The sequence below is a fragment of the Clarias gariepinus genome, chromosome 5, assembly GCF_024256425.1.
Source record: "Clarias gariepinus isolate MV-2021 ecotype Netherlands chromosome 5, CGAR_prim_01v2, whole genome shotgun sequence".
Taxonomy (NCBI): domain Eukaryota; kingdom Metazoa; phylum Chordata; class Actinopteri; order Siluriformes; family Clariidae; genus Clarias; species Clarias gariepinus.
The window spans coordinates 15,803,371-15,818,911 of NC_071104.1; the positions used below are offsets into that span (position 1 = coordinate 15,803,371).

At 37.1% G+C, this 15,541-nt stretch overlaps 1 protein-coding gene across 1 annotated transcript; it reads right to left on the minus strand.

Annotated features, from left to right (window-relative positions):
- Positions 1–4,102: 4,102 nt before the first annotated feature.
- On the minus strand, positions 4,103–6,490 carry cfap97d2 (CFAP97 domain containing 2). The gene is made up of 5 exons (XM_053496287.1): positions 6,395–6,490; positions 6,170–6,250; positions 4,960–5,078; positions 4,664–4,844; positions 4,103–4,522 (listed from the first exon to the last, which is right to left on the minus strand). Exons 1-5 carry the CDS (start codon positions 6,488–6,490, stop codon positions 4,454–4,456), a joined length of 546 nt encoding a protein of 181 aa, XP_053352262.1. The 3' UTR covers positions 4,103–4,453.
- Positions 6,491–15,541: the final 9,051 nt, after the last annotated feature.

Genomic DNA, 15,541 nt, shown 5'->3' on the forward strand with positions numbered 1-15,541 from the left:
GGCCACTCTGTCTACGCTCACTTCAGCTCTCCTCTCCCCTCCCTCTCAAACATGACCCCGGCTGATGATTGGCTGTTCTGCCTTAAGTCCCGCCTCTCTTGGTGCGTTAGATTTATCGGTCAGCTCGTGCAGAGGAGGCGGGAACTTATGGTTGTTATGATTATTTACATCTCCGTTTTACAGCTACTTTGAATGTTTACGCTTTTCAGGTTTTTAAATAAACTTGATATATGTTTGGGAAGATGTTTTGTTTATGTTTTGTTGACATGTCGAATGTTTTCTGTATTATATTTCGTTTTTTAGACTAATGGCAATTGCTAATTGGGATAGTGTTCAGTAGCTAACTTGGCTAAATTCAGTTATGTGTGTAGCATGCAATGCATAAAGTAACTGTGATGAAGAAGGCAGGAAATTGATGAGGAGGGACAAATTGGCAATGTTAAGCAATGTATTTATGGGTTTATTGCCAGTGCAATTGATTTTGATATTTTGAGCATTGTTTGTTCATTAGCTGACCTGCCTGTTGTGTTTAATTGTACCTGTTGAGGAGAAAAAAAAGTGAGAAATAATGTCAGTTTGTATAGCTGTTGACTATGGAAGAATATTATTTTAATGTGTATATTATTTTTGAGTTTAATAACAGTAAATTGTTACATTATTTATACTATTATTTATATAATTATACTTTTGTTTATATTATTATTATTATTTAGAAAAAGCTTTTTGTGAGGACTTTTTTTTGTTTTATATCTTCATTGCTTACTTGCTTATCTGCAAGTTAGCAAAATGTAGCAGTCCCAGTCCTGTCAGACCCATGTCACTATCACTAGGAAGGTGAAAGTAGGAGGGGTCTGTGTGTGTGTGTGTGTGTGTGTGTGTGTCCAATGATGCGTGCGCACACAGACACACACTAGTGATGGGGAGGTAGAATCATTTTAGTGACTCGGTTCTTTAAATCTCGTTCATCAGAATGAACAAATCTTTTTTTTGAGTCATTTCGTTCATTTAATTCTTTTGATCGGAAATAAATTAAAATGTTGCGTTTAAAAAAAAAAAACCCTCCAATACGTCTACATACAAAATTTTGGCTATAGTTCCAATTATGAAAATATTACAATGCAACTAAGGACATATTATAATAAACAGAATGAGTAGCTCACCTCTTATATCTTCCAATCTGTGTCGTTCGTTCTTTTAAATTTATTGCACCGCATAGGGTCTAAGGCAGTCACATGACAAAGGAACAAACGACTCGAGACTTGAAGACTCATTGCTGAGAATCGTTAAATGCTGTTTCCTGTATATAACATACGGAGGTTTTGCGATGCTTTGCGCATGCGCGCCTAATAGAAAATGAACTAATTACTCTCCGAGACTACTCGTTCATCTGAGTCATGTTAAAGATTCGTTCAAAAAGAACGAATCGTTCATGAACGACCCATCAGCAGGCAAAGAGCAGGCTTAGCCTTGAGAAGAGAGAGAAAATGTATTTTTAACGTCTCTAATGAGACTTGCTTTTGCTTTACATGCGCGCTGTACACACACGCATACAGACACAAAATAAAATATGTTTTACACGCACACACGTGGTCACAGTGTTATAGTAAACAGTACACGCGTGCACGGATGTTGATTATACCAGTAAGAGACAAGCACTAAGACCCAGCAGGGGAGACAATTACCCGAATACGGATTTCTCTGCCTCGCTATGTATGTTTCCTCTACCTCCGCTCGTTTTTTTTTTTTTTTGTTGCTCCGCCCTGTCTATAAGGCGCTGAACTCTGCTAGCATCAGTGCGCGAGACAGAGTGTGTTCAACCGCTCCGCGCTCAACTAAAGTTTTTTTTAATAATCGAATGTCTTTGTGTCGCGCGACACAACGAATCGATTATGAAATTCGTTGCCAACGCTTTTAGTAATCGATTTTTATTGATTTAATTGATTCGTTGTTGCAGCCCTAGTTCCCAAATTACCTGTAGTGTGTAAATAAGTGAATTTGTGTGTGCCCTGCAATAGATTGGAACCCTGTCCATGGTGTACCCTGCCTCGTGCCCTAGGCCTCCTGGGATAGGCTCCAGGCTATCCAGGCTTATCCAGGATAAAATGGTAGAGATGATGGGGATATGGGATATGAATTTTCCCATAAGAAATAATGTAAATGCAGATAATCTGTTCCAGCACCCAAAAATATTACCAATATTACAAAAAAAAACCCATAGCTTTTGAACGCATTCCAAAGGCAATGTTGTTATCATGGGCTGACTCTTTTAAAACAGCTTTTGCTGACTGAAAAAAAAAATCATAAAAATTCTTAAACTTGCTCTGCTTGGCTGACGCAAACAATTTTTTAACTGCTCCTGGACCTACACACAAATTAGCCGGCGCACGGTTCAGTTTGTTTGTTCGTACACTGAAAATGCTTTGTATGCCGATGCAAATTTCTTTGCCGATGCAAATTTCTTCATAAAATTTATATCCAACATTCGACTAGCAGAATGAATAACTTTCGCTGGAATTCCTATTAAATATGTTGAATGATGAGAAACTTACTGCAGCTTTACTGGAATTTTTTGGGAAAAAAAAGTCCTTAATGTTATTACTTATAATATTGATGGATGATAGTGATCATGAAGAGAGCGATCTCTAGTTCATTCACCAACAAGGAGGTATTTAAGTTCTAAGCCAAATGCTCACTCAACCCTCTATATCTATGTCAAAAAGCATAAGCCATTTGCATGTTTTATAGAAATCAAGTGGAAACAACAGGGGGAACATTTATGCACCATATGTTGATGCACCATAGGAAGTATTGCCACATAAGAAATGAGGAAGGACTCAAAGAGAAGGGAAAGCATGAGAAAGTTAACACATTCTAGGGAAATTATGAGAAAACACTAACACAATCTGGATGGAAACATGTAGTGATGTCATTAGCTTTTACCTGATCATTGATATTTAAGGTGTTCAAACTGAGAGCATTTAATTCAAACTGGAGATCATACCTCTATTAGCCACATGGAAAATACTAACCTTTTCCGTTAGACCTGCCTGGACCAGTCAAATACTAGCAATGACACTGAGTCACACACTGTTACAAGTGTTATAGAAAAAACCCCAGTGGAAGAACAACAACAGAAATCTTACAAATATCATTGACTTTATGTTGCAAATAAATTGCCAGCATAGTGAGTGTCAATAGCTCACGATCAGATCAAAAGCTATTCTGACATGCTCTCAAAGCGATTGACAGATTTGAAGTTTATTCTTCCACCTCAATTACATATCAAATACATATTTTCCTGAACACAAAAATAAATGTCATACTCACTATACAAGCATGTTAGCTCCCAATTAACTAGAATTCCATTTGGCCAACGTTATCACAAGGATTCTGCCAGAGATAAAGGTTTTACTAACTCTTTCACCTATCCACATTTTTATCTTTTTGTAAAGCCATTAATGAAAGTGCACACACCATCAATGCTAAAATCAGTCAATACCAGGACCTGCTAGATTAGATCTCACAGCTTGCTTAAAGACGTTGTAAATACCTCAGAAGAAAAAGTGAAAATAAAAAGTAATTACTGAACACCTAACATTGTACACTACCAGAGGTTGTTCTAGAAACTGAACTCACTAAAGTTATTGTAACTATGAGTGTTATATGTTTGCCATGTGGTTTGGGATGTGGCCCTAATGTGTCTGTAAGATTAATCTTTGCAGTGGAAAATGGCTTAGCACTGGCTACACAACGAGACCAACATGCAAGAACAAATTTCTATCAAGGAGCCTGGAATGCCTCTACAGATACAAAATACATTATTAAATATAAAGTGTATTCAACTCCTATTGGTGCTGTGTTTCACCCTCTGGTCTTTCAAGTCCAACAAGTCATATAAACGAGTCTGTTCATGTTTCAGCAAAGCAGGGTTACATTAATAGTAACCTATCATTATGTTTCAGCTTTAAAGTAAAAGTCTATTATAAAGTATACCACATGATATGAGGACTGTACTGAAGGTGATGCAAAAGTGGGCATAGCTTCTTTATTAACTGAAATTGAAAGTAATGCATTTGCGTTATTATTGAAATGAATCGTTGTTCTCGATCCTCAAATCCTCTTCGAAAATCCCCTTTGTCATAGCTGATTGTCTCCCACTGTTTATTTTGTTTTCAGTGTTGGTTTCCACTTCTTTAAACTTCTTCATGCATGTCTGCACATTACAATAGGTACTACATTGTTCTAGTTGCGTCCTGTACATTATAGTAATAGCAGTGTTTTGAAAAAGTCAGTTACAGACAAATATACTGTAGTCTATTAAATACAAGCATTTTTAGCTTTAGACTTCTATAGAAGATCATTCATAAAAAGCCGATTATCTGAAATTTAAATTAAAAGTATTGGTCAATTTTCTTTCTTGCAACTTCTTGTATTTATCTCATTTTTCATGTTTTTATCTCATGTGATTTGCCTTCCCTTTAGATAACACCATGGTCTTCTGTGGCAACACATCTACAGATGGCTATACAGAGCAGAGAAAACAATCAATAATCTGCGCATGGAATACAAATAATCAATAACGTTGTACTCAAGAAATGTAATGATAACATGTTAAGGCGATGACTGACAGACAATACTGTGCCTATAGTACTTCATACTTTACCTGAACATGTCTTAATGGTGGAAATCGCCCAAGGCTCTTCATATGATCAAGGGTTTTTAACCACTGTTCATTCCACCCTTCTACACTGTAGTACGATGTGCACTGTGATAATCGTCTGAGGATTATTTTATTCGTCTTCACAATTTCAAGCAGTGCTTCTTGCCTTTTGTCTGTGTCATGCCTGAGTGTGAGGTATATTTGCTTTAGGAGATTTGCTTTAATTGAATTTAAGACAGGCAGTGGTCCTGTGTTAGGGAAGGTTGTCAGTTTAAATCCCAGGACTATAAAATGCTTACCTTTTATTCACATACTCATTTCTGCAGTCAATTCGCCCAGCAGTTTGCTTGATGTGGGTTATTTTATTCAGTAGCATATGATTTTCTCTTTGGATCTTTGAAACGCGTTCTTCCTCCATCTGGTGAATTAAAGCATACATTATTATTACTATTATTATTTTTTGGTTGAGCACATGGAGTGACAATTTCTGGACGTTTTTACAGGGCCAGACTTTCTTTCTTTAACTTTTTTTCACAGTATAGAAGAATGCTGAATGCAATATATGAAATAATCTTGTCTAAACTGTTGTTTTTGTGATCTATCTGCTGCTTGTGAAGAATCCATGCAGGCTTTCATCTGAGGTGCTGTTGACATCTGAGTCTGGTATAGTACAGTAACTCTGGATTAACTCATCCTCCCGAGGTCACAGGCTTCTTCTCCTGGTGTGGTTCTCATGAGAATTAGTCTCATCCCACTGTGTGATGATTGTTTTTGTGACTGCAATTGAAGTCACAGTATTTTCAAAATTCTTCTGTCTGAACTGACCATCTTGTCTTAAAGTAACAAAGAACGTTTTTTTTTTTGTTTGTTTTTCATATTTTTTATTTCATAGTTTTGATGTCTTCAGCAGTGTTCGCAATGCAGAGAAAACCATTGAATTATAAGGTGTATCCAGGCTTTTGACTGGTAATGTACATTCTAAAAGAAATCAGCTCGAACACTGAGCTGTATATTATCCAACTAAGGAAAGCATAAAAAAGTGTTTGAAAAGTGTCTTAGCTTTATCAGGAAACCCGTAGGTGGTATAATTTTAGGTCCACGGCACGGTTGAGCATCTCTGATGTTATTTAAAGGTGATGCAACATTGATGAGAATTATTTATATCCTCATTCGAATGCTGAAGTGAAAGAAAGCTGTTTAGCAAAGTTCATTTATTATTATCACTTCCAGTAACCACTTTATCCTCATATGAGTCATAAAAGCACACACACATTTTTAGGGCAATTTAGCATAACTAATTAATCTACCTAAAATGCTCCTGGATAGGTGGAGGAAACCAGATAACCCAGAAGACAGGGAGAACAAGTGATCCTCCACACAGACGGTTACCTTAAAAAGGTTTACGTATAAACTCTGCAGCGTCTGTATCAAAAATAAGAACTACGCAAAGAACAAAAGAAGGCTTAGTTTAGGTTACACAATGATTAAACAATGAATTATTTCTCTTACCATTCTCTTTTTCCTTTTCGCAAGAATGTGACTGTAGATCTTAGGTGGAGACGTGTTAACCTTTGCCTTTGTAGACTGAATCTTTAAAAGTAACACAGTGCATGACTTAAGTAATCTGTATACACAGTAACAATGAGTTGCTCTCATTTTAGTTTTTTTTTTTGTCTTTTTCACTGCCAAAATAAAAAGGAAATAAATGGACCAATGTATTGCAGATTGTCATACCTTTTTATCATGTATGTCATAGCTGCTCTTATCCCACCTGTACTGGAGGTATTTGCTTGCGCATGGTTGCAGAGATTGGTGAGCTTTATGTTCCATGGTGGTTGTGTGAGTCAAACCTCCAGCAATGGAAATAAGCACGGCATAAACTGATCACAGCTCTTAGTGCAGACTGGTTGGAGTCTATCATGTGTGATGTTGTCATGACAGTCACAGAGAAGCAGAAATAGGGCGACACATTGTCTCTGACACAATGAGCTACTTCATAGGGATTAATTTACAGATGTTTATGTACTGTATAATTGCTGACTATAATCAGGTAATATGTTCGGGTTAAAGCGTTGAGACAACAAACAAAGCTCCCAGAAATTGCCCTCTTATCCATATAAAGCTTGCCCTAGTTAATGTTCCTCTCCAATCAGGATTTTCAGTGTCCTGAAAGTGCATTAGACCAGAGTACCCTAGAAGGCAGAACAAGTAAGTGGAGTTAATGGGAACAAAATGGAACACACGTACCTGGCCCTGATATGTCACACGGAGTGGTTTGGCATCTAAAGCCTAAATTGTGTGAGTGAGTTCTGTTTTTAGACATTTCTCATACCCCCACATTCCAAGGACAGAGAAGTGGTGACTTGCTCTCAGTAACAATCTGCATTTCTGTAGCACCTGCATGCATCTAGAGGGGCAGATTTGGAGTACGATGTAGCTGATGGTGAGTCACATTTTACTGTTCATCATTAGTCTACAGGAAGACTGTACGCCTGCAAAGCTCTGCTTGATTGAATTCAGGTTTTAATACATTTATTGGACTTTGGCAAAGATGCTGTGACTCAGGTTTAGTTCCTGAGGGACCTGAAAAGCTGTTTCTTTGCAAAAACTAATGCCAGGGCTGTTTATTTCAGTAGTTCCACAGATGCAGAATTACAGATGAGTGAAATATTTGTTAAATTTGTACTGACTGGCTGTTACTAAATAATTGCGTGGAATAACAACAGCATCATCATCGTTGTCGTCATCGTCTTCATCATCATCATCATCATTGTGGCCACACAGAACTTATAACCCTTAATGAAGGACAGGTGTAAAATGTCATGTGGCAGTATAAACAAGTTTTAATCTATCATGCATGTGTTCCTGTGTGTTTTGTTAATAAGGATTATCAGCTATGGAGACAGTTTCTGAGGAACGTTTGTCATCACAGGGACTATAATAAACAGAAATGCAAACAAAGGTTGTATTATATACTTCAAGTCTTTCAGTTATGATTAACATATTATTAGCTCAGCAATTTATTTATTTTTTTTTATATAAATAGATATCTTACTGTGTGGTCAGTGGTTATTAAAATGTAAGCTACTGAGTGCACAAATAGTGCAGGGTTGAACAGCAGTATAGCAACACCGCCCTCTTTTGGTGCATTGGTGTATTGCACAACCAACAACATGATTGTCAGGATGACTCACAGCAGCTTAGAAACATCATATTACAGTGTATAGAAATTGTTTCATTTTTTTTCTGACTCAATCTTTATTTTTATGTTTTAGACAAACTACACACACTGCACCTTTAAACAATATGATGAAATACATAAAAATGATGAAAGACCAACAACAACATAAAAATAGCTAGAAAAGAATTACGAGGTATGCTTTCAAAACAATGCCTTTACTTTTATTCATAGATGGTATTAAACCTTTTTTTTAGTTTGTTTGTTTGGAGACAAAATAAAATAAAACTTTTTTTAGATTCTAAGGTTTTAATCAGTTTTTGGGGCAATACAGAGGCTTAGTGGTTAGCATAGTCGCCTTGCACCTCCAGGGTCCATGTTTGATTCCCACACCCCGGGTCTGTGTGCATGGGATGTGCATGTTCTTCCTGTGCTTGGTGAGTTTCCTCTTGCTACTCTGGTTTCCTCCCACTGTCCTAAGACACACAGATTAGGCAAATCGGTGTTCCAAAATTGCCCTGTGTTGTGTGAATGAGCATGTGAGTGTGTGTGTGTGTGTGTGTGTGCCCTGCATTGTGCCCTAAGTCTCCTGGGATAGGCTCCAGAATCCAGAATCCCCTGTGACCCTGTATAAACAATAATGCAGAATAGATGGTGAGTATGTAATCTGTTTTTTTTGCCCTTTGTATTATTGCTTATTGTAAGGATTTAAAGGTCATATTGGACATTTAAACATATTGTTTGCCATCCTACTTGCTATTGTATAGGTACAGGATAAAAACTTTGAAGGGTTAAATTTACAGAAAAAACATGTTTCTAGAGACATGTGTTGCCATGGGTCATATACTGTAGAATCACATATACAGTATCACATATGGGATCATATCACTGCCTCCAGAGGCTTGTACACAAGGTAAACAGCATTCACTGTTCACCTCGTCAGAGTGTCTGGATAGAATGGTACTGCCTGCCAAGAGACATACATGTCAAATATCGTTAAACCAGGATGCCAGGAAAAAAGTGTGACCACACAGTCATTAGCATAAGCCACAGCCAATCAGGAGACAGAGAGAATGAGAGCCTGTGTGAGAGAAAAGAAAGCAAATGCGAAAACTGACAGCGTTTCATATTATATCATTAGACAAAAACTGTAGGATCTCCTCTTGAGCTTTTGCTGCACATTCATTAGCTCTTGAATTTAATTTGAAGGTGGAAATGATAGACGATAGTCAGCCGAATTATCCCTCATGTGCTAGAGGACCATGATAGCTGGTACCGACTAAGGAGAGGTACTGTAATTCTCTGTACTGTATTTTAACCTTGGTTCTATCAGGAGAGAGTGAGTGCCTTCTGTATGCCTGATCTGTGACATTTTCGTATGAACATTACCAACATCCTGTGTGTGTGACCGTCTATAGAACAAAATGCCCAGATCTGAGAATTAAAAAGTGGGGAACACTGGTTTGGTTAAAATAGTAATATAGGAATCAGATCACATTCTAGTGCATGATACATCCACACCGTCCCTTTCTAACCGTCATTTTTTTTTTTTTTTTGGATATTATGATTAATCTGGGTTTAATTTCTGCGTCAGTCTGTGTGCATGAAGTTTGCATGTTCTCCTCGTGCTTGGTGAGAGACTGGCAGAGTGTACCCGGTCTTGCCCCTGGGATAGGCTCCAGGCCCTCCACTACCCTGTATACAGGATAAAGCGGTATCCATCCATTCATCCAACCTCTCTAGTCCACCTAGGGACCATGGAAGCCAAAGGTGACTATGGTAGGACCTGCGGTTAACATTCACCCACTCATTCACACAATATGGGCAATTTGGTAACATTAATTAACCTTTGTTAATTGCATGTATTTGGACTGTTGGAAGAAACCAGGGTACCCATTGGCAACACCTTCATGCACGGGAATAACATGCAAACCCCATGCACACAGACCACGAAGCGGGCATCGAACCCGGACCCTGGAAAGCGACAGTGCTAACACTAAGTCACCATGCCGCCCTCAGTGTTCACATCAGCTAACCATACAGATATAATTTACGGTTCTGTACACTAATGCTGTACTGTATCTGGAAGTGGTACCTGTTCTTTAAGTATTACTGTAACGATGAAACGAAGAAAAATGTATACAGTACTAGCTATGTAACTGTTGTCATGAATAAGCTTTGCTCTGCTGCACACTGCAGCCCACTTTATTGACAGTAGATTTCATTTATAGCTAATTTATATTTATTTATCTGATATATTTGTAATGTGTAAAACTGATGTTTAATTCATTTACTCAGCTTAAATGTCATTTAAAATAGTCACTTAAAATAAAACTCTAATTTGTGTCATTTCTGAGTTAAAGGCTAGAAAGGTTACAGTTTGTGGAATAGAAGGTTTAAGGACATTAACATAATTGGTAAACAGCTCTTAAAGCTACTGGTGCTTCACACTGTCAGAAAACAGGTTCTCGACTGTCCTCCTCACTCAGTCGCACTCTTTTTATGTATAAAGATAATGCATATGGCTCAGGGATGCAACCCCAGATCACTAATGCTGTTTTATGCGTGTAATACTGTTTCTGCTTGGTCATGAGACATAAGATAAGACAGTGGCCTGCTGAAATACACTGCCTGGCCAAAAAGCGTCACACACTCCAAGATTTCATTAACAGCCTGGTGTTGATGTTGCACAGTGTGAGAAATGGTTCTTCCTGCTCCCAGAGCCACTCTCTCACAATATGAAACCTGGAATATGCCTGTGCCATCAGGGAAGAAAAACTCAATTGATGAGATACAATGCTCATTCGGTACTTTCAGGTCATCAGCTGACTTCATTTTATTGTCACATAACATTGCTAAGCCTAGACCGGACCAACCGAATCAATCGAAGATCATACCACTGCCTCCAGAGGCTTGTACTTTAATCATATTGGGTGCATTGCTTCCTGTGATGCCTTTCTTACCCCGATGCACCAATCGCTCTGGAACAGGGTCAATCTGGACTCATCAGACCACATGACCCTTTTCTCTTACTCCAAGTCCAATCTTTATGCTCTCTAGCAAATTTTCTGCAAAAAAATAAAAGTGGTTTTCTGATGTCCACACAGAGGTTTAATCCCAATCCTGTGAGTTCTTGACACATTTTGCACATGGAAATGCTTTTTTTTTTTTACTATAAAACACTACTGTTATGTTTTTTAACCATACATCTTTACTTTTTTTATTCTGACCTTCTGAAGTTGAAGGTTCAGCAAAGTCCTTACAGGTTTTAATAATATATTGATACAGGCCGATAATTTGGCCCTTCTGAAATGGTGACTTTGTTCGTCCAGACAGTGTAGCTGTAGAATGGAAATATGTTTCATTAAGCTTTAATTTAACACTGGTGACTACATCAAAGGAGTAGCACCGTCACCATTTAGATCTGCGCTTAACATCACAACAACCTGCTGTCGTTTTACCCACAGATGAGCTGTGCTGCCGGTGAGTTCTTTTCATCAGCAGAGTCTTGTGTCTAATACAGTATGTGGGCAGGGATTTAAAGAGGAGGCTGAAAAGGTCTCAGTGGTGTGGAGTGTTCCAGAGAATTACATCAAGGGGGAGTCTCAGAAGAACGCAGTCAGGAACCGGCATCATTAACACAGAGCAAGTGTACTAAGCCTCTCTCCCTAAAGGTGTAGGCCATGTGCTGAAGATCCCTCCTGCACAATAGAACCTGTTGATGTCTAATTAATGAGCAGTGGTGTCTAAGCTCTTCTGGGGCAGGTGAACTTCCTGTTCCAGATGAAAATTGGTTGCATACGTAGAGATGTGTACTGCTTGATTATTTAGACACTAAAACAAATAGTTGGCACAGTGTGTTTACCTGTTTAAGATTTTTTTTATGAGCATTTGACCATAATCCATTGCATTACGGTAAAAATCTATATGTGCCTCTGAATGAGCATTTAGAAACAATAACATTCATCCATTCATTCTTTTTACATACCATGTATCTTGTACAGAATCATGGGAGGCCTGGAACCTATACCAGTGCGCATCCATTAGGACACACACACACACACACACACGCACACACACTCATTCACACATTAAGGGCAATTTGGGAATGCCAATTAGTCTACTCTGCAATGTGGAAGGAAACCAGAGTATCCAGAGGAAACCCACTATGCCCGGGGAAAACATGGAAAACATTCCCAACCCGAGGCATGAATCAGAACCTCCACCCTGAGGCTTAAGACTATGTTATAAACATTTAATCAACAACTTCTAATTAATCAGATTTAAGAATAAGACGTTGCTATGGTATCGTTATTTTAGATGTTCTACCTTTTAAACTCTATCTTTTTATGTTCGACAGTATGTTTGTTTCAGTAGGATGTTTGCAGTGCAATATTTACGACATTGACTTTCTAGCTGAGATATATCCGTCTATAAGGAAATTACACTAGAGCATGAACATGCTTTAAGCTTACAGCTAGTTAGTGATAACAAAAAAAAATGCATTGCATTGAAATATAAATAAGACATTGATGTGCCATAGTTTTTCAGAATTAGATTTATAATCATCAGAGGGTATAAAACAAGCTACAGTTTAATATTATGGTGAATAAAGATCAAAACTTAACAAAAGTCAAACTTTTGTTGTGTTTTATTCACTCTATGTATTCTATATGACCTGTTTTTGTCTTTGGTCCTGGGTTTGTCCCATTGACTGTGTGACACATTTACAGTCTGTGACAAATACACACATTTCCCACTTGTTTTGCTTGCAAGCATTGGTCTCTCCTGAAGGAAAGAGCCAGCTGTGTTCCCGTAAGGAGCCTGTAAGATGTTTTTCTCATGCTGTGATGGAAAGTGGCCAAGGCAACAGCCCTCAAGGGGAGCTCTGGCCATGCTCACGTCTTCAGCGGGATACGTCTTCAGTGAGCAGGAGGATGTGTGTGCTTTTTGTTTTACACAGTCTAAAGCTGGCATTTGAAACTACATGACTTTTATAACTTGTAAAACAAATTTCATACAGAGAGAGCAAACAAGAAGTACACACAACTGACTGAAGCATAAGAAGTAACTCAGACAAACACAGATCTTAGGTTAAAGAGGTCCTGCATGTCTGCCATTCAACTGCACCGTGTTTACACTCCACTTCATCTTTTCTTTCTTTTCTTTTTTCTCTTATCCCTGTCATTAAACCTTGCTGCCACCCATCTCATGTTCAGATTAACAAGACTTTACTTGTTTTCGCTCTTACACAATATTCTTATTTAATTCCAGATTCACCTCTAATTAAAAAAATGAAGTAAGAATAAATAAAAAAAGAAATAACAATTATGGATTCAGTTAGACTAAAACGTTTGTTAATTCTGGTAAATTTAAGATCATGTGCATTTTCTGGTTATATAAGTTGATAAATGATCTCACAGTATTAAACAGTATATGATATATTAATGTTGTTTAACAGTTTTTTGTCAATTTTGTCTTGGGCTTGGAATTAGACTGGAACTATTTAATACAATTTGGTTATCATGGTGGTGGAGTTGTTGGTTGCATTTAATGCATTAAAGCTGATTAATTTTGTTGCACTGAAAAAAAGTGATAATGTGAATTGTAATGATGCCATATTTATTGGATGGGACAGAAATTTACATACACGGTTCAGGATCAACTGTATTCTTATGACGAGCTACTAAGATTTTTCTAAGACATGCTTTTTTGTACCTCTTTTCCTCCAGCTCTGCTCGGCGTGTGTTAACTGTGGGACAGGAGAGTTACAAGTAGCTGCAACGTACAAGGGTAAGTTCCACGCCAACATCTCACACTCATGGTAAACTCTGGAGTCAGCGGTTAAACGTGCAAATATAATACAAAATACATTCTGAATTCTGTGCCCCATGTCCAAACATTAGATTTTTCAATATAATGGTGAAATGCATTGTATGTTTAAAAGATAAAAGAAAAAGATCAGTGTTATGATATGTCATAACACAAGTCCAATTAATGTTGCACTAAAAAATGTGATGCAGCATTGGTCATGACCATAAATTCTGTTTTAGATACTTAAAACAAATCTTTAAGATGATTGTCACAATGCATGAGCATCCACAGGGACTCTTATGTCAGACTCTATTTACATCATATACCAGCAAATGGTATGCATTAGCATCTCTTACTGTTTACCTGGCTGCTGCTATTGTGGTATTGATACTGGAGCTAAATCACTGCCATGAAAGATGGACTGTCATATCATGTCATAGTTGCTGGTATTAGCTCCAGCAGCACTGTAGGGAAGGCTCTGTCTGCCTTAATCTCAAATCCCTGTCAAATGTCAAAATATATTTTATACTTGATGATTAAATACGATTTACACTTATATCAGCAAAAGTAAGAGTGGATCTGAAGTTTGTTCTGAGAACACTGAGAATACTATCTGGATGGGATGCCAGTCCATAATATAACACCATACACACAGCAATTCACAACTACGGGCAAGTTATTGTACCATTTTACATACTGGTGCATTTTTTGGAGGTGGGAAGAAACCAAAGAAACATACGGATGGCTAGCAGGCTGTGGGTTCAAATCATAGCTCTGCCAGGCTGCCACTACTGGGATTTTAAGACCTTTAATGCGACTGCTGTGACTTTTTTATAAAAGATTCAGAATAATGCATATACCAACTGTTATAGGTAAAATTTGCTTTCTAAATTTAATGAGTACAAATCCAAACAAATGTATACCTTTTAATATAATCCAAATTATTTTAATTGCTCTCCAGCTACTTTTACAATATAAATAATGACAGCTGTCACTAAGGAAAACCCCACAAAACCTTTAGTATAAATAACATGTATGGTTGGAAAAATAAAGCAATAGATTTTAAAAAGCATTTAAAAAAATTTAAGCAAATTAAAGGCATAAAAAACAAAAATTGGATGAAGAGGATAAAAATTGCTAATGAACACATTAGCATACATTAGCATATATATATATATATATATATATATATATGCTAGTTACAAATTTATCAATGGCTCTATGCTTAGGAAATCATTCTTTACTACACATGTTACATATGTCTATCATGTCTGTACAAAACCATTCACCATTTATATATATATATATATATATATATATATATATATATATATATATATACATATACATACATATGTATATATATATATATATATATATATATATATGTATATATATATATATATATATATATATATTATATGTGTGTGTGTGTGTGTGTGTGTGTGTGTGTGTGTGTATGTATGTATAACGTAAAATAATGTATGCTCCTGGGATTTTCATGAAAATAGAGGGAAGCAAGTGTGACACAGTTACCAGAAGAACTTATATTCTTCAGCAGGCTCAGTAAAAGCTAACAGCTGTTTTTCTTACAGTACTGTGCAAACATCTCTGGAACGTACAAAATTCCGCAAGAAAATATGCTTTTAAAAAACATTTCTATTTAAAAGAAACTATAAGGAGCACTAAAGAGTATTAAAATAAACACAGCCAAATCTTAGCTTGAAAAAATTGTAGTGTTAAATACATATTGGTCTTCCAAGAAAACAGCTGTGTAGATTTACTGAGGGTGCCTAAGACTGTACTGTGCAAAAGTCTTAGGAACTTTATTATGAAAAGAGAAAGGAGCAACTGTGACAAAGGTATCAGAAGAATGCTGGCATATTCTT